The sequence below is a fragment of the Artemia franciscana genome, chromosome 7 (assembly GCF_032884065.1).
Source record: "Artemia franciscana chromosome 7, ASM3288406v1, whole genome shotgun sequence".
NCBI classification, from domain to species: domain Eukaryota; kingdom Metazoa; phylum Arthropoda; class Branchiopoda; order Anostraca; family Artemiidae; genus Artemia; species Artemia franciscana.
In genome coordinates, this window is record NC_088869.1 from 12,075,806 (window position 1) to 12,096,238 (window position 20,433).

The 20,433-nt window shown below is 33.9% G+C and overlaps 1 protein-coding gene and 1 long non-coding RNA gene across 4 annotated transcripts in view; both read right to left on the reverse strand.

Moving 5' to 3' along the window:
- LOC136028602 (E3 ubiquitin-protein ligase RMND5A-like) overlaps positions 1 to 6,962 on the reverse strand; it is a 50,603-nt gene extending 43,641 nt beyond the window's left edge. For all 3 annotated transcript variants that reach the window (XM_065706431.1, XM_065706433.1, XM_065706430.1), the window contains exon 1: positions 6,781 to 6,962. In XM_065706431.1, the coding sequence (XP_065562503.1) occupies positions 6,781 to 6,902 (122 nt within the window). In that variant the 5' untranslated portion in view covers positions 6,903 to 6,962. The remainder of the gene's footprint in view (positions 1 to 6,780) is intronic.
- Positions 1 to 15,760, reverse strand: part of LOC136028603 (uncharacterized) — a 135,627-nt gene extending 119,867 nt beyond the window's left edge. Inside the window, exon 1 of the long non-coding RNA XR_010617845.1 lies at positions 15,548 to 15,760. This is a non-coding gene — a long non-coding RNA (uncharacterized LOC136028603). The remainder of the gene's footprint in view (positions 1 to 15,547) is intronic.
- Positions 15,761 to 20,433: the final 4,673 nt, after the last annotated feature.

The window sequence follows — 20,433 nt, forward strand, 5'->3', positions numbered from 1 at the left end:
CGGCTATCACTTTAATATTAAATTGATGAATCCAGCGACTAACAAAGAAATGAATAAGAAATGCAGTGCAATGCATTATTATTCCTATAGACTAATGATTCGGCAGGATGAAGAAAATTATATTTTAAAATGCTGTGAATTGTTTCACCAATTCGTCGTTGATATGTATGCTAAAATTGAATCAGAACGTTTGCTATATATCCACCTGAATCAGACCAAGCTCCGCTCTGAACAATACATTCATTTTCGAGATGCAGTTATAAATGACGGTAATACCACAAACGTTGGAAGATTAATAATTTTACCTTCGTCATATGCTGGCAGTCCCCGTTATATGCATGAATATGCTAGATGCTATTGCGTATGTTCGTCTCTATGGTCGTCCAGATTTATTTATTACATTTACATGTAATTCATCTTGGGACGAGATACTGCAGCTTTTACTTCAAGGACAATCGGCGGTTCATAGACATGACATTACGGCCCGTGTCTTCCGGCAAAAGTTGAAATCACTGATAAACTACATAGTAAAACTTGAAATGTTTGTGTCAGTGCGATGCTGGATGTACTCAGTGGAATGGCAAAAACGAGGTTTGCCACACGCACATATACTAATCTGGCTACATAAAAAACTTCTTCGAACAAAATTGATGATGTGATTTCCGCTGAAATACCTGATGAAAATGTCGATAAGGGGTTACATGATATTATTGTAAAAAATATGATACATGGACCTTGCGGTGCATTGAACAAAAATTCACCATGCATGGCCAAAGGAAGGTGCACAAAGCAATTTCCTCGACTTTTAGTATCCAACACAATTACTGGCAATGATGGTTACCCACAATATAGAAGAAGATATACTGAAGATGGCGGTAAAACAGCAATAATAAAGAAGCGTAACGGTACCACCATCGAAGTAGATAACCAGTGGGTTGTTCCATATTCCCCATTATTATCAAAAACATTTAATGCACACATAAACGTTGAATACTGTAACTCCGTAAAGGCAATCAAATACATATGTAAATACGTCAACAAAGGCAGTGACATGGCAGTTTTTGGCTTGCAGCCCGAAATCAAAGATATCGACTAAATCGTAAAATATCAGGCTGGAAGATACATAAGCAGTAATGAAGCTGTTTGGCGAATTCTTTCATTTCCGATACATGAACGTAGTCCAGCTGTTGTTCACTTAGCGGTACATTTGAAGAATGGTCAACGTGTTTATTTCTCGGAAACCAACGTGCAACAAAGAGCCCTGAATCCACCGGATACAAAGTTAACCGCTTTCTTTTCGCTTTGCAAAAATGATTCCTTTGCAAAAAAACTGCTGTATACAGAAGTGCCTTCTTATTACACGTGGAATACTAAAAATAAAGTATTTGAACGTCGAAAACAGGGTAAGTCAGTCGACGGGCAACCTACCATCTTCAAAGATACCAGGATAGGAAGACTCTACACCGTTCACCCCATTCAACATGAATGCTTCTTTCTACGCCTGCTTTTGGTAAATGTACCCGGTCCGATATCCTTTGAGTATTTGAGAACTGTAAACGGTACTATACATGACACTTACCGTAGTGAATGCCAAGCTCTGAATTTATTGGAGAATGACCAACATTGGGATAACTGCATCAATGACGCGTGCGAAACGTCAACCCTAAGTCAAATTCGTGCACTGTTTGGCATCATTTTAACAACTTGCTCTCCATCAGCTCCTACAGAGTTACAGGAAAAATATAAGTCAAAAATGTCCGAAGATATACTCCATCGAAAACAGTTAGAGACGTCAGATATGACTTTTGATTTTACATCAGAAATTTATAACTACACTTTAGTTATTATAGAAGATTTGTGCGTACGTATGGCAAACAAACCTCTTCAGGATTTGGGAATGCCTTCACCTAACCGTATCGCTGCTGTTTCGACATGTGTAGAATTGGATCGTGAACAAAGTTACAGTATGAGTGATCTATTGTCGTATGTACAAAATAACATTTCCAAGTTAACGTAAGAACAAAAAGACATTTATGATACGATAATGCATTGTGTCGATAACAACGTTGGAGAAATTTTCTTTTTGGATGCGCCAGGAGGTACTGGTAAAAAGTTTGTGATAAAACTGATTCTGGCATCAATTCGATCAAAAAATGATATAGCGTTGGCAATTGCGTCGTCCGGAATAGCCGCAACATTGCTGCCTGGTGGAAGAACTGCTCTTTCCGCCTTGAAATTGCCTCTGAATTTGCATTCTACAGAAACCCCACGTGCAATATTTCCAAATTATCTGGGATGGGTAAAGTATTGCAGCAATGCAAACTTATTATTTGGGATGAGTGCACAATGGCACACAAAAAATCCCTCGAGGCTCTGGATCAATGCTTGAAAGATTTGCGAGGGAAGTCGAAACCCTTTGGCAGCACATTAATATTGCTTGTGGGAGATTTCAGGCAAACATTACCTATAATACCTAGATCAACTCCTGCAGACGAAATGAATGCTTGCCTGAAAAATTCTAATTTATGGGCACACGTAAAAACATTAAAATTAACTACAAATATGCGTGTCCGATTGCAAAATGATGACTCTGGTCAAACTTTTTCAGATCAATTGCTGGCAATTGGAAACGGAAAGCTCCCAGTAGACTCAATTTCAGGACGTATACAACTACCTGCTGATTTCTGTAATTTAGTGACGTCCAAAAATGAATTGATTGAATAAGTATTTCCGAATATTCTAAAAAATTATAAAAATAATAAATGGCTAAGTGAAAGAACGATTCTCGCACCCAATAATATAGACGTCCACGAAATCAACAATATTGTTTTGACCAAGATTCGAGACCAGGCAGTCCTTTACAAGTCAGTCGACACAGTTTTGGAACCAAATGAAGTGGTTAATTATCCATCTGAATTTTTAAATTCCGTGGATCTTTCAGGATTTCCACCACACGTGCTACAACTAAAAATGGGCGTACCAAACAGCTAGGCGTTGTTGGGATTTTTCAGCATGCCTTCTTTTTTTACTTTTCTCTATTAGCCACAAACCTTTTGGCATTAATTCTTTGAGCAGCTTCCTCGGCAGTTTCTTCCGCCATTGTAGGATTTATACTAAAATTTCTTTTTGAATTAACTCATTGAGGAGCTTCCTCGTCTGTTTCTTCTGCCATTGTAGGATTTATACTGAAATTTCTCTTTGAATCGCCCCCTTATATACCTATAATGACGTCATACACAAAGCTGTTTATACTTATAGTGACGTCATATGCGGAGATTGTAGGGCATCGTAGCATCGATGAGTTTCAGCAATTCTTGTCAACTGATTGTTTTGTCCTATAAAGAATAATAACTCAGGTAAGAACTGATCACCGACCTTAACGATTGCCACATCGTTGATAGTTGGAGCATTGTATCTACGCACATGTTCAGCAGTAGGCGCTTTGTCAGCAGAAATAAAAATTTTATGCGTATCAGTAGGCAACAATTCGATTGCTGTTTTGAACAGAAGCACTAAATTATTATTTTTGTGGAAAAGATGTGGAAAAGATGACATTCTAGGACCACTTGGTCGATATGATCACCCCTGGAAAAATAACAACAACAAACAAACACGCACCCTTGATCTGTCTTCCGGCAAAAAATACTAAGTTCCTCATTTCTGTAGAAAAGAGCTTGAAATTCCTACGATAGAGTTCTCTGATACGGTGAATGCGTTGGTGTGATTTTCGTTAAGATCCTATGACTTTTAAGGGGTGTTTCGATAAACACAACAGTCAACAATATCAAAACACAACCACAAATTCAAACACAACAAAGACTGTGAGAGTCCAATTATACCCTTCACAAAATTAATTACCTTCTGAGTTTTCTATTTTTATAATTTCTCCTAAAGACGTGGAAACCGACGAACTTCTTGACAATTGAGCTTGTATCCCACGATCCCGATTTGTTGCCTCAATTAAAAATGTTCTCTGAATTAGAATCATCCTCGGCTATGGCAATAGAACAAGTTAAAGCAATAATGGAACAACTCACTCTAAAGACTAACTTCGCTTACGTTTCTTCAAATGATTGTTTTTTAACACACTCCATAACAAAGCTCCATTCTCAAGAAATGACCAAAATAGATGGTGTAGCTACTGTTTCAAGTATGCACCCATTATATCAGTGGATGCGGAGCGTTCCTTTAGCCGTCATAAGGTAATTTAAGACCGAATCGTAGATCTTCTGTATTTAATTCAATAAAAAAAATAAGTTTTTTTAACTGAAAGTAAAGAGCGACATTAAAACTTAAAACAAACAGAAATTACTCTGTGTATGAAAGGGGCCATTCCCTCCTCATCACCCCACTCTTTATCTAAAGTTTGACTCTTTCTCTCAATTCTGCTTTATAAAACAGTAAATAGCTTTAGCATAAAGAGCGGGGTGCTGAGGAGGAAGTTTTAATGTCGCCCCTTACTTTCAGTTAAAAAAAAAACTTGTTTTTTTTTTAAATTAATTTCTGAACGAATTAATGCATGCTTGATTTTGGTTCTCCGCAAACAAATAATTAAAACAAAATTTGTGGATTATTTTTTGCTAAATGGCATTCTCATACTTTTGATCAGACGATTTTGGGAAAAAGTGTGGGGGAGGAGGCCTAGTAGCCCTCAAATTTATCGGTTACTTAAAAAGGCAACTATACATTTTTAGTTTTTAACGAGCGTTTTTATTAGAAACAAATATACGCAACTTACAAATTAACTTACGTAACCAACTCCTATATTCGTATATTTTTTATTATGTATATGAGGGGGTTTGCCTTCTCGTTAATACCTCGCTCTTTAAACTACAGCCTTAATTTTGTCCAAATTCTTTCAGAATGACCCCTGAATCACAAAGGCTGTAGAATAAATGATTAAAATTACTAAAAATACTTTAGCGTAAAGAGCGAGGTATTTAGGAGGAGATGAACCCCCCATATGTTTAATAATCTCTGTTCATTTTAGTTTTAATTCTGGCCCGTACATTCAGTTGAGAAAACTTATTCATATTTATTTTTTCATTGTTTTTTTTTTAATAATGCTAGAGGATCCTGCACCCCTTCATGGAATTTCTCTTCTCCCATGACAAATTCCTCCAAGGGAAGATTCTCTCGCGTAGCCTTTCCCCTCAACCCCTCCCCCCTCCAACCAAAAAATTCCCCTGAAAAGGTATGTACACTTCCTAATAACCATTACTGTTTGTTAGCCCTGGTCAAAGTTAGTAACTTGCAGCCCCTTCCCCGGGGACTAGGGGGAGTAAGTCAGCCCCAGAGACATAGTTATTATGTTTTTTGACTACGTTGAACAAAATGGCCATCTAAAAATTTTGATCCGTTGACTTTGGGAAAAAAATTAGCATGGAAGGGGGCCTAGGTGCCCTCCAATTTTTGGTCACTTGAGAGGGGCACTAAAACTTTTAATTTCTAGTAGAATGAGCCCTCTCGCGACACTCTAGGAACACTTGGTCGATACGATCACCCCTGGGAACAAAAACAAACCAACAAACACGCACCCGTGATCTGTCTTCTGGCAAAAAATACTCAGTTCCTCATTTCTGTAGAAAGGAGCTTGAAATTCCTACGGTAGGGTCCTCTGATACGCTGAATGCGATGGTGTGATTTTTGTTAATCCCATGACTTTTAGGGGGTGTTTCCCCCTATTTTCCAAAAAAAGGCAAATTTACTCAAGGTCGTAACTTTTGATGGGCAAGACTAAATTTGATAAAATTTTTCTTTTTGAAATCAGCATAAAAATCCAATTCTTTTGATGTATCAAAATTCCATTTTCTAGAGTTTCGTTTAATATTGAGCCTCCTTTCTACAGTTCGTTACCACGAACTGTTTGATAATTTGAAGATGTAATTTAGAGATATGGCCGTTACAAAACAACTTTAAGACCCAAACATAGAGTTTTTGTATTTAATAATTTCAAGACGTGATTTGAAGCTGTAGCCCTTACAAGGATATTTTAAGACCAAACCATAGATTTTTTTCATTCAATAATTCGAAATGAAGCCATTACAAGCCTAATTTTAAGACCAAACCGTATATTTTTTTGTATTTAATAACTTGAAGATGTAACCATTACAAGGCAATTTTAAGACCAAACTGTAGATTTTTTTGCATTAGATAATTTGGAGATGGGCATCAACAAAACTAATGATTGAAGATGTAAATCAACAAAACTTTATCCCCCCACCGGTATTTTTGGCCCTCTAATTCCTATATTTAGAAAAACTTTCGATCTTCCAGGGTAGAGGCACGCATACCCTAGAAACCACCTTCCATATCCACCTCCCCCCCAAAAAAAACAGCAAACGGCGGAATGTGTCATGATTTAAAAGCGCATATTCTAAGCCAATGTAATGTATAGCACTTCAACAAAAATTACTCAATTACAAAATATTCAGCCCAAATAGACTTAGCCACTTTATGGTTTTGTGCTACTTTTATTGATGGCACTGATTTTATCAACCTATTTATTCTAGTTAAGTTAAGAGGCCCTTGGACATAATATTTTCTGACAGGGCCGTATCCAGGAATTTTCTTCGAGGGGGGGGTTGATGGGGCTTACAAAAGGATTTTTTATCGGGGGGGGGTTAACAAAACTCTAAAAAACACATCGAAAATTTGTTTATATTCATTTTTGTTACATTTTTACGAGACAAACAATTGGGGAGTGGGTTCCACTTCCTCCACCCTCTCCCCCTTCCAACTGGATGCGGCCTTGTTTTTCAAAGAATAAACCAAACTTACCAAACAGCTAATGGACTGTCAATACTTAGTCCAAGAAGTGTACAAGCATCTCGCATAAAAGTCTCAGAGACATCTGCCCAAACTAACGGGTACAAATGATGATGATATGGAGATAGATCCATTTCATGTGAGGCGACTTTTCGAACAAAGAACAGAAAGATTTATCCAATACTTGCTCAATTTACACCAGGTTTCAAACTAGGAGTATTTTGTAGCTCATCTCGAGAGCTTTTAATGCTTACTAATTCAAGTTTGAGAGCTGCATTAAATATAGAGGTCCCAGGTAACAGAGCTTCGCTTGATGAAAACATAAAGACATTTCTTTAAATTTCTATCTTGACACATTGTTCTTTGCTATCGAAAATAAAATTGAACTATAGCGTAGTTAGAAAATATTTAGTACAAACACTCGTCTTCATCGAAATTTATTATAACAATTCCAAGTATTTGTGACGTGATTCACATAAATATCTCAGAAATATTTTACAATGGAAAAACAAATCAAAGAAAAACTCGACTACTCCAAGATTTGGATCTGCGCCCCTCGGGCATTAGAAGTCGGATTAGAAGTCGGGCCGTAGAAGATTCGGACCTTAGAAGTCGGAATCGCTATCCATTGCACTAAGCAGAATTATTAATACTAATAATGGAAACAGAATGAATAGATATGCAAACAAATGTGATATCGTTCATATAAAAAATAATTTTTTCTCCAAAATTAAGCCTTTAAACCGGCTAACAATCTAAAATCTTGATGCTCCGCCCCAGCTACGATATTTAAATTTTGTTTCCAAAAAAATATTACAAGTATTCACCAAAAGGAAGGTCAAATGGCCATTAACTCGGTATATTTTTTCGGTTCATCCGCCTGGTATTATTTATGCTAACAAAAATTTTTGTATGAATACAACACGTTTTATACAAGTTATGACGTCATTGCAATAATATCATGTATCTTTTTTGGACTTTAAATGCATATGAATGAGAAGTCATTCACACAATTTTTTTTCAAAACTAAGGCTCTAAATCAGTGTTTTTGAAAGTAGTGCAGGTGGAGCCCAGGAGTCCACGGAAGACTCGACAAATATCTACGCTGACATGACAAAATAATACAGATTTACAATTCGTGAGCAGGGGTCAACGGAAATTTATCTGTTTTAGTTAGTGAAAAATTATAATTTAGGCTTGACTTCATCTATCAGAGTAGGCAGATAATATTTTAAGCAGTTCAATGTCTGTTATTCGTAATACTCATAAAAAACAGTAACCATAACTCGCTAGTAGCGAGAAATTTGGCTGATAGATTGCACAAATAGTTGAAAATTATTATTAATACAGTCAACTAAATAAAAAGTAATACACTGCATATGCATTTATTTACACAATGATCACATTGAGGAAGACTTCTGAGGCAACATGAATGCCCTTACATGTTGGAGTACGCTAGTTATCGAATAGCGCAAGTTAAAAAAAATTAATCAATTTTTGAATTAGTTTTAGAGCTTCTGGGAAGTAAAGATTCAGATTTAAAAGAAAGCCTCATGAAATCAAAATTAGACATGGCACATTTGACAGATTTGTCCAAAGATTGAATGACCTTACCTTATAATTACAAGAACACAGTATCTACTAAACAAGAGCTAAGAGCTTATATGACACTTGTAACGAGGCCGAAACAGCCAAGAGCCAAGAGTTCATACGGTATGAGCTCTAGCAAAATTCTAAGAATCAATAGATTGATTTAAAAGGAAAATCAGAGGCTTAATGCCGGTCGCGAATTAAAATAAGAGCTCTGAGTCACGAGGTCCTTCTAAACATCAAAATTCAATAGCATCCGATCACCCACTCGTAAGTTATAAATACCTCATTTTTTCAAATTTTTCCATTCCCTTCAGCCACCCAGATAGCCTAATCGGGGAAAACGACTTTATCAGGTCAATTTGTACACCTTCCTGATACACCTACCAATTTTCATCGTCCTAGCACGTCCAGAAGCACCAAATTCGACAAAACACTGAACCCCAGCCCCTAAATCTCCCAAAGAGAGCGGATCCAGTACGGTTACATCAATCACATATTTACGACATTTGCATATTCTACCCACCAAGTTCTATAACTTACGTATCTATATCTTTCATCCCGATTTTCCAATTATGTCCGACATTCCAATCATGTCAATCACGTATCTATAGCTTGTGCTTAATCTTCTCATCAAGTTTTATCCCGATCTCTCCACTCTAAGTGTTTTCCAAGATTTTTGTTTCCCCCCTCGATCCGATGTCTCCGGATCCGATTCGAATTGAACATGGAACATCTGAAACACAAGATCCTTTTATATATCAAGTTCTATTAAGATCCGATCACCCATTCGTGAGACAAAGATACCACAATTTTCAAGTTTTCCAAGAATTCCGGTTTCCTTCTGCATATCCCCCCAATGTCACCGGATCTGGTCGTGATTTAAAATAACACCTCTAAACCACAAGATCCTTCTAAACATCAAATTTGATTAGGATCTGATCACCCGTAAGTAAGTTACAAATACCTAATTTTTCTAGTTTTTCCGAATTACTCCCCCCCCCCCCCCAACTCCACCAAAGATAGTGGATCCGGTCCGGTTATGTCAGTCACGTATCATGGTCAGGTTTCTATTCTTCCCACCAAGTTTCATCCTGATCTCTCCAATCGTTTTCTCCAAGATTTCCCCTCCCCCGCTATGCCCCCCCCCCCCAAATGACACTGGATCTAGTCGGGATTTTAAATAAGAGATCTGAGTTACGAGGTCCTTCTAAATATAAAATTTCATTAAGATCCCATCACTCCTTCGTAAGTGAAAAATACCTCTTTTTTCTAATTTTTCAGAATTAACCCTCCCCCCCCCCGACTCCTCCAACTACAGTGGATCCATTCTGGTTATATCAATCACGTATCTAGGACTTCTGCTTATTTTTCCCGCCAAGTTTCATCCTGATCCCTCCACTCTAAGCGTTTTCCAAGATTTTAGGTCCCCCCCCCAGCTCCCCCAATGTCACCGGATCCAGAGCAGGTCTTGTTATGTCAGTCACGTATCTTGGAATCGTTTTATTCTTTCCACCAAGTTTCATCCTGATCTCCTCGCTTTAAGTGTTTTCCAAAATTTGCGGTCCACCCCCCCCCCCCAACTTCCCCTTAATGACTCTGGATCCGGTTGGGATTTAAAATAAGAGACTGAGTTACGAGGTCCTTCTAAATATGAAATTTCATTAAGATCCGATCACTCCTCCGTAAGTTAAAATACATCATTTTTTCAAATTTTCTGAATTAATCCCCCCCCCCCCCAGCTCCTCGAAATAGAGTAGATCAGTTCCGGTTATGTCAATCACATACCTAAGACTTCTGCTAATTCTTCCCACCAAGTTTCATCCCAATCCCTCCACTATAAGCGTTTTCCAAGATTTTAAGCCCCACCCATCCCCCCCCCATATCACCAGATCCAGTCAGGATCGAAAAAAGAGCTCTGAGACACGATAACCTTCTAAGCATGAAATATCATTAAGAACCTTATTTAAACCACTGTACAAGAAAGGTAACAAGTGAGTGTCGTAATTATCAAGATTTTAGTCTGATATGACTGAAAGATGCTGTAGATAAAGTTTTAAGGGAAGAAAAGTTTTAAGGGTGCGGTTTTAGAAAAAGTAAAGGATATGTCGACCAAATGTTCACTCTTAGGTTAATAATTGAGTCCCTTCGTTGTCAAACACCTTTGGTCCTCAGTTTTATCGATCAACAGCAAGAAGAGCGTTAGCGAAGGTTTTATCCTTATATGACATACCAGAAAAATCCATTAGGGATTTGTGCTATATACGAGAATAATACTGCTGCGGTTTAGGTAGAAAATGAGGTTAACAACTGGTTTTGTATTAAATCAGGAGTTAACCAGGGTTGTGTTCTATCCCCCTTTATATGGATCATTTTGATGGAATTCGTCTTAAGGAGCACAGGAAAGGCAATTGGAGACCACAGAATCAAATGGGGAGGAAAAACGCTCCTAGACTTATATTATGCTGATGATTTAAGCATATTAGATGAAAATGTGAGCAAAATGAATGAATTTTTAAAGGTTTTGCGAGTTCAGGGTAGAACAGGCTTGAAAATTAATATGAAGAAGACTAAGTCACTAAGGCTAGGAATAAGTCAAGACGTAAAGGTGACGTTGGGTAACGAAAAGATTGATCAGGCTGGCAGCTTCACTTACCTTGGTAGTATTGTTAGTAAAGACGGCGGGAGCAGTGAAAATGTTAAAAGTAGAATAGCTAAGGCTCAGGGTATTTTCACAGTTAAAAAAAAGTTTGGAAGAATAGAAAGATAAGTTAGCAAACCAAGTTAGAATATGGGAAGCAACGGTGATGACAGTGGTCAAATATGGCTCTGAAGCATGGGCGCTCCGAAAAGCAGATGAAAATTTACAAGATGTTTTCCACAAAAATTGCCTACGGATTGTTCTGGGTACCCGGCTGACTGATGGTATTTCAAACAGTAGGTTGTACAAAAAATGTGGTTCATCCCGCTTTCTAGGGCTATAATGAAAGAGAGGTTGGGATGGCTAGGCCAAGTTCTGTGGATGAAGGATGACAGATTGCCGAAGATTATGCTTTTTGGCCAGCCGTCTAGGGCTACACGGAAAGCAGGTCGTCCTTGTCTGGGTTGGAAGGATGTCATAAATAAAGATTTAAAGGGAATAGGAACTTCCTGGGAGGGTGTAAAGAGGGAGGTCTTGAATAGATTAGGTTGGAGGAGTGTGCGTAGCTGTGTTGGCCCGAGGCGGCTTGGTGCTGCAGTGACTTAAGAGTAGTAGTAGTAGTAGCAGTAATTTAATATGGTCAGGTTCCTGGTACGCCTGTCAAATTTCATCGTCCTAACTTATCTGGAAGTGCCTAAGCTAGCAAAACCGGGACTGACAGACCGACAGAATTTGCGATCGCTATATGTCACTTGGTAGATACCAAGTGCCATAAAAAGTAAAAGTAAAAGTGAAGGTTGAATATTATTCAGTGCACATTTTCAAACTTATCAGCAGAAGAATGCCATGGTAGCTGCTGCCTGCTTCCCCATCTCCTAACTGTAAAAGTATGAAGTCGACTGCGTCATTTGCACTTTATAAGTGTTGCAAGTGTTGCTAATTAGCTTATTTCTTGTTTTGTGTCTGTAGTAAAAAACTTGTTTTGTGAAAAAAATTTTATAAATTAATTTCACAAAATCACAAGAACTTGAAGCTTTTTTTTTGATTATTTTTGAGAGGATACTCAGACAGACGTTGATAACTAAGCATCATGATCAAACAGTTTGTGATGACAAACTGTAAGTAAGGAGCGAAGCAGCTTAATAATTACCGAATTTGGAAAACAGAGTTTGTATAAAAATAGACGCGTCAAAAGAGTCAAATTTTTATGCTAATTCAAAATACATTTTGTGTTTTCTAAAATTTCTAAGATATTTTAGCGCAAAGAGTGACTTATTTAAGAGGCGCAGCCCACCACATATACAAAACAATTTCAGTTCGTTTTAACTTATAATGTTACTCCCTACTTTCACTTGAAAAAGATTGTCTTTTTTTATTGAACAACTTCAAAATATGATTTGAAGATCCTAATACGATAGATAACGATAGAACGATAACGATAGAAATGCCACCACCGATCCTAAATCTGTTTGATGAAAAGAGCAAAGGTTGGATTCAAAAAGAGGGCATCAAATGTTTTGGCTGCAAGCAGAATTGCCCCAAAAATGCCTGGATTGCGGGGGATTCCGATAAAGCTTTTGATAGCATTTCCCTGTCATATCTTGTTAAAAATAAGTTTTATTTTCGTAACGAACCTTTTGACAAAACAAGAAGCAGATTGAATATTACATAAAGGAGAGATTTGTGGTAATTCCTGACAAATCCGTGGCTAAATATTGATAATCTGATGTCAATCCGTCAAGTCCATCCCTAACATTAAAATCATGACTATTTTGTGATTGACCTTATAGAAATTACATTAATTTATTGACGTTTAATTTTAGTTCTATTATTTTTTCATATTACACTGTAATATGAAAATAATAATAATTAATGGTGTAATAATTAAGTATTCAAATAAGTGAAACACAAAGAAATACACTATTTTGCTTTTTATTTATTTTTCGAAAATACACTATTTTGCTTCCGAATTAGGAGTTTTTTTTCAAATAAGACAAGAGGCAGTTGGTTGGTCGCTTGTGCTATAGGTAGATGTAAAAAAAAGTAGAGTTCGATAGATTTCATTTTTTGAATGGTCAACTTAACTCTTTTGACATTCACTCACAGCACAATCCACTAATTAATTAACTAAACAATTTTTTTTCTCGACAACTGTTAATTCATTGTTGGAACTCAGTGGCAACAACAATTTTAATCATAGTTATATCTAATCATAAACATTTTTGTCGAGTTCAAGAATATGAAGACCGGAAAATTTCCGGTCTTCCGGAAATTTTCCTGTCTAAAAAAGAATCTATATAGGCTAAAAAGAATATTCGTTAAGAGCCTTAATTATAGGAGGCGTGCGGGATGTCATATATTTGACCCCTTTTCAAGACGATGAATACGGCAAATTCGCCTAAGTAGTGATTGTATCTTTTTAAACACTATGATACAGACAAATAACACAAGAACCACATTATTGAAAAAAAATCATATGACTGGCGTCATATTTTTTTAGTATATTTCAAGAGCATACAAAACTAGACACATATACAAAATTATATTCAAGAGCAAAAAAAAACTACATACGCGCGTATATATATATATATATATATATATATATAATATATATATATATATATATATATATATATATATATATATATATATATATATATATATATATGTATATATATGTATGTATATATATATATAATATATATATATATATATATATATATATATATATATAATTGTTTTTTTGCGGATTTTCTTAAAAATTAGCCACATGGTAAAGATGAATTCTATAATTGTTTAGTTCATTCAGGTTTTTTGCAATGTGTTAATATTTGTGATCTGGTAATTTTATAATATTTAGTTTACCTATTGTTGCTAAAGGGAGGGATATATTAACAGGATAAGCTTGTTTTGGTTTTACTTGGTTGTTTTACATTTGCTGTTTTTTTTCATAGGAATGATTTTGGGGGTGATACCTGACGCGGGGATGCCATGGATATTCTGTGGTAGCCACAACAATGTGCTGGATAGAGAATTTAGAGTGGTGAAACCCTATATAGGCCAGTGTAATCTCCTGATGAGCCGTTATGTTGGGTGTTGCCTCTGAATTATTTGTCTATATTATTTTTTCTATTGTTTGGTAAATGACGACTTATACTTATTGACGACATGACTGCCAGTCCATGGTTTATTCTTTATGGTTGATTGTGTGTGGCTATGCTGTTTGACCTATGTGATTGTATGGATGAGTAGGGTTGAGGCCTCATTCAAGTGCTGGTCTATATTATTCACTAATTTAGGAAAACAGTCTTCCTTTTCTCCTTCTGTCTTTTTTTTTTGTGTGTGTGTTTGTGCTGTTGCATCGGTGATTTCTCTTTTCATATATATATATATATATATATATATATATATATATATATATATATATATATATATATATATATATATATATATATATATATATATATATATATATATATATATATATATATATATATATTTATATATATATATATATATATATATATATATATATATATATATATATATATATATATATATATATATATATACATATATATATATATATATATATATATATATATATATATATATATATATATATATGTATATATATATATATGCATATATATATATATTTATACATAAATATTTATATATATATATATATATATATATATATATATATATATATATATATATATATATATATATATATATATATATATATCAGGTCAGGGTTTTTGCAAGGTCAGGGTTTTGAGAAAATTCACTAAGAGCCTTAATTATGGAGAGGGGGAGGAGGACGTGAGTGACGTCATATATATGACCCCATTTCAAGAGCATACATATGTCATATTTGCCTCAGTAGTGGTTATATCTTTTTAGCGTCTATGATACAGGCAAATTACATAACAACCTATTGAAAAAAAACCTATGACTGACGTCTTATTTTTTTTTAGTATGTTTCAAGAGCATAAATTACATCATTTCTGGCCCACACCCCTATCGTAGGACTGAAATTATAGTTTATATATATATATATATATATATATATATATATATATATATATATATATATATATATATATATATATATATATATATATATATATATATATATATATATATATATATATATATATATATATATATATATATATATATATATACATATATATATATATGTATATATATATATATATAATATATATATATATATATATATATATAATATATATATATATATATATATATATATATATATATATATGTAATATATATATATATGTATATATATATATATATATGAATATATATATAATATATATATATATATATATATATATATATATATATATATATATATATATATATATATATAAATATATATATATATATATATATATATATATATATATATATATATAATATATATATATATATATATATATATATATCTTCTATATATATAAAAATAAGTTGTCTGTCTGTGGATGTGTGGATGGATGTGTCAGTTGACGTCACCTGAAAAAACTGGATCAGGTGACGTCAAAACTGAAAAAACTAAAAAAAGGCAAAAACTACAAAAAAAACTAAAAACTAATAAAAAAAATAAAAAAGCTAAAAAACTAAAAAAACTATAAAGGTAAAAACCAATAAAAAACTAAAAAAAAAACTGAAAAAACTAAAAAAAGGCAAAAACTACAAAAAAAAACTAAAAACTAATAAAAAAAGTAAAAAAGCTAAAAAACTAAAAAAACTAAAAAAACTAAAAAAGGTAAAAAAATAAAAAAAATAAAAAATAAAAAAAAAACTAAAAAAAAGGAAAAAACTGAAAAATAAGCTAAAATAAAGGTAAAAACCAATAAAAAACTAAAAAGAAAAAAAGGAAAAAACTAATAAATGACGACACTCAAAGAGAAAGCGACCAGGACAAAAGGAATGTTCGATTAGCAATCAACAAAGCACCGGGACACAGGGAGTATAAATGACGACCAGGACATAAGTAAAAAAAAAAACTATCTATATATATAAAAATAAGTTGTCAAACTAAAAAAAGGCAAAAACTACAAAAAAAACTAAAAACTAATAAAAAAGCTAAAAAACTAAAAAAACTAAAAAAAAGGCAAAAACTACAAAAAAACTAAAAACTAATAAAAAAAATAAAAAAGCTAAAAAACTAAAAAAACTAAAAAAACTAAAAAAAGGTAAAAAACTAAAAAAACTAAAAACTAAAAAAAATAAAAAAAAGGAAAAAACTGAAAAATAAGCTAAAATAAAGGTAAAAACCAATAAAAAACTAAAAAAAAAACTGAATTCGATTAGCAATCAACAAAGCACCGGGACATAGGGAGTATAAATGACGACCAGGACATAAGTAAAAAAAAAATTAACAAAACTAAAAAGAAGGTAAAAACTACAAAAAAACTAAAAAGAAAAAAAAAACTAAAAACTAATAAAAAAACTAAAAAATCTAAAAATCTAAATAAACTAAAAAAGAAAAAAAAAGGAAAAAAATAAAGGAGAAAAACAAAACTAAAAAACGAATGTATATACAGACCGGTACACCGGGATACAAATGACGACCGGGACACAGGGAATATAAATGACGACCGGGACACAGGGACACAACTACAACGGGGACACCGGGGGAAACAGGGGGATATAAATGACGACCGGGCCAAAAAAACTAAAAAGAAAAAAAAACTAAAAAATCTAAAAATCTAAATAAGCTAAAAAAGAAAAAAAAAGGAAAAAAATAAAGGAGAAAAACAAAACTAAAAAACGAATGTATATACAGACCGGGACACCGGGATACAAATGACGACCGGGACACAGGGAATATAAATGACGACCGGGACACAGGGACACAACTACAACGGGGACACCGGAGGAAACAAGGGGATGTAAATGACGACCGGGACACCGGGACAGGGAATGGTCGATTAGCAATCACCATCAACAAAGCTCAAGGGCAATCATTAGAATCATGAGGTATAGATCTGAATACAGATTGTTTTCCCATGGACCATTATGTGTTGCATGTTCAAGAGTCGGTAAACCTGACAATCTATTTATATGCAAAGACAATGGGACAGCAAAGAATGTTGTATATTCGCAAGTTTTACGTAGTTAAAACCATATATATATATATCTATCTATATTCACAGGTGGGACATAGGGACACAACTACAATGGCGCGTAACTATTATGGCGCGTAACGACTTACGCGCGCGGGGGGGGCTTGGAGGGGGCTCGAAGCGCCCCCACCAACTAGGTGTTGGGGTGGCGCGAAGCGCCACCCCAACAGCTAGTATATATATAAATAAGTTGTCTGTGTGTCGAGTGACGTCACTGTCCGCATATGACGTCTGAATTGTTTCATCACATACCAATTCAAAAACGAATGTATTCAAGCCGAAGTAGCTCGAATTCAAGCCGAATTCAACCTGTGTTGGCGCAGTGGGTTTGACCTTAGCGTGGTAATACGGGACCCAGAGATCGAACCATGCTGCAGGAATACACTACAGGGCTGACGCAGGGACCTTAGTAGTCAAAAAGCGTCGTTAATCCGATACAAATACAGTAGCTCAGTTTGTAAATCGTTATGTTCCAGGTTCTAGGTCCGAGAGGTTCCAGGTTCGAACCTTGGCTTTAGCATTAATACAAAAGAAGGAAAAAAGCTAAAAAAGAAAAAAACTAAAAAAAAACAACAAAAAAAACAGGTAAAAACTACAAGAAAAACTAAAAAAGCTAAAAAACTAAAAAAAAACTAAAAAGCTAAAAAACAAAAAAACTAAAAAAGGTAAAAAATTAAAAACTAAAAAAGAAAAAAAATAAAAAAAAAACTAAAACAGGGTAAAAACAGCAAAATAACTAAAAAGAAAAAAAACTAAATACTGAAAAAGCAAAAACTAAAAAAAGGAAAAAAACTGAAAAATAAAGGAGAAAAAGAAAACTAAAAAAAATAAAAATAAAAAAAAACTAAAAAAGGTAAAAATACAAAAAAACTAAAAAGAAAAAAAGTAGAAAGCTAAAAAATAGATAAAAACCAAAAAAAAACTAAAAAAAAAGGAAAAAACAAAAAATTTATTTCATCATGTACCAATTCAAAAACAAATGTATATACAGACCGGGACACAGGGAATATAAATGACGACCGGGAAACTCAAAGACAAATTACAGACTGGGACACCGGGATAAAAATGACGACTGGGACGTGTGTGTCGACTGACGTCATGTTTGTGTGCGCCATTGTAGTTGTTTCCCTGTGTCCCAACTGTGAATATATATACATATATATATATATATATTTAACTATGTAAAACTTGCGAATATACAATATTCTTGGTTGTTCCATTGTCTGTGTATATGAATAGATTGTCAGGTTTACCGACTCTTGAACATGAAACATATAATTGTCTATGGGAAAAATAATCTGTATTCAGATCTATGCCTCATTATTCTAATGATTGCCCTTGAGCTTTGTTGATGGTGATTGCTAATCGAACATTCCCTGTGTCCCCGTCGTCATTTAAATATCCCCCTTTGCCCCCGGCGTCCCCGTTGTTGTAGTCTCCCTGAGTCCCGGTGTCACAGTCTGTAGTTTCTCTTTGAGTGTCCCGGTCGTCATTTATATTCTCTGTGTCCTGGTGTCCCGGTCGTCATTTTTGTCCCGCTCGTCATTTGTGTTCCGGTGTCCCGGTCTGTAATTTCTCTTTGAGTGTCCTGATGGTCATTTATATCCCCTGTGTCCCGGTCGTCATTTGTGTCCCAGTGCTTTGTTGATGGTGATTGCTAATCGAACATTCCTTGTGTCCCGGTCGCTTTCTCTTCTAAACGCTTTCTCTTCTAAACGTTCAAAAATTAAATAAAAAAAAATATTTTTTTTAACTGAAAGTAAGGAGCGATATTAAAACTTAAAGCGAACAGAAATTACTTCGGCTGCTTCCTCATTAACGCCCTGCTCTTTACGCTAAAGTTTTTTACTGTTTTAAAAAGAAGAGTTGAGAGAAAGAGTCAAACTTTAGCGTAAAGAGCGGGGCGTTGATGAGGAAGCAGCCCCTTTCATATACGAAGTAATTTCTGTTCGTTTTAAGTTTTAATGTCGCTCCCTACTTTCAGCTAAAAAAAAACTTGTTTTTTATATTTTAATTAAATTACTGATTGATTGACTTTGATGATTGGAAGGGAGCAAATCTGAATTCTGGTTGACATTTTATGTAATATTTTCCTTCCTTGAAACCTGTTACTAATGATTTGTACATGTTGGTCAGAGAAAAATCAATTATTAATTAATTACTTACTAACGTCCTACAGATGTTTCTTTTCATAATAACTGCGCAAAATTTTTGCAACTATCTCAAGAATAAACAGCTGCAATTATTAACTTGACACATTTCCTTCATTCCCTTCACGTTTTTTTTCTGTATTTGTTATTTAAAATAGTGAGTATCTCTATAGCCAATTTTATATTTCCATTGAATAAAATTCTTTTTTTTATTTTAGTTTTCCCTTCTGAATCGCTATGGTTATTATATAAACTGCAAAAACATTTATGGTGTTTACAGAAATATGTAAATTTTTTAATTCAAACTAGAAAAATACTATAAAATTTTGAAATTAGTTTTAAATAATCTCTCAGTTTAAATTTATAATTGTCTCCTTGAACCAAACTTTTTTGGCTTAACTTTTAAATTACGTTCCTCTCTAACGTTGTCTTATATTTCCATAAAAAAAAACACATTTTGGTATTAATTTCAGAATACCTAAAGGTAGTACAAAAACTGCAAAAATATTTATGGTGTCTGAACAATAATATTATTTTTTAAATCAAACCAGAAAAATATCTGGAAATTTTAAAATTAGTCTTTTTTTGTTCCATTTAAACACCTCGACACGTGACTATAAAAGTAGAACTTCAAACATTGAAACAATATGGTCTCAAGTGAATTACAGAAAGAAATTGACAGAATATGGCCGTTGAAAAGATTTTCAATAGCATTTTTTCGCCTATTTGATTGTTTTTTCTTTTACAGCTTATTAAATGAGATTACAAAAAAACTCCCGAAACCGAAAATTCTCCAAAAGCTGTTTAAATAATCTCTCAGTTGAAATTTATAACTGTCTCCTGGAATCAAACTTTTTTGGCTTAACTCTTAAAATACGTATCTCTATAATTATTGTTTTATATTTCCATTTAAAAAAAAAACACATTTTGGTATTGATTTCAGAATACCTAAAGATAGTATAAAAACTGCAAAAATATTTATGGTGTTTAAACAATAATATTATATTTTAAATCAAATCAGAAAAATATCTGAAAATTTTAAAATTAGTCTTTTTTTTTTGTTCCATTTAAACAACTCGACACGTCACTATAAAGGTAGAACATCAAATATTGAAACAAT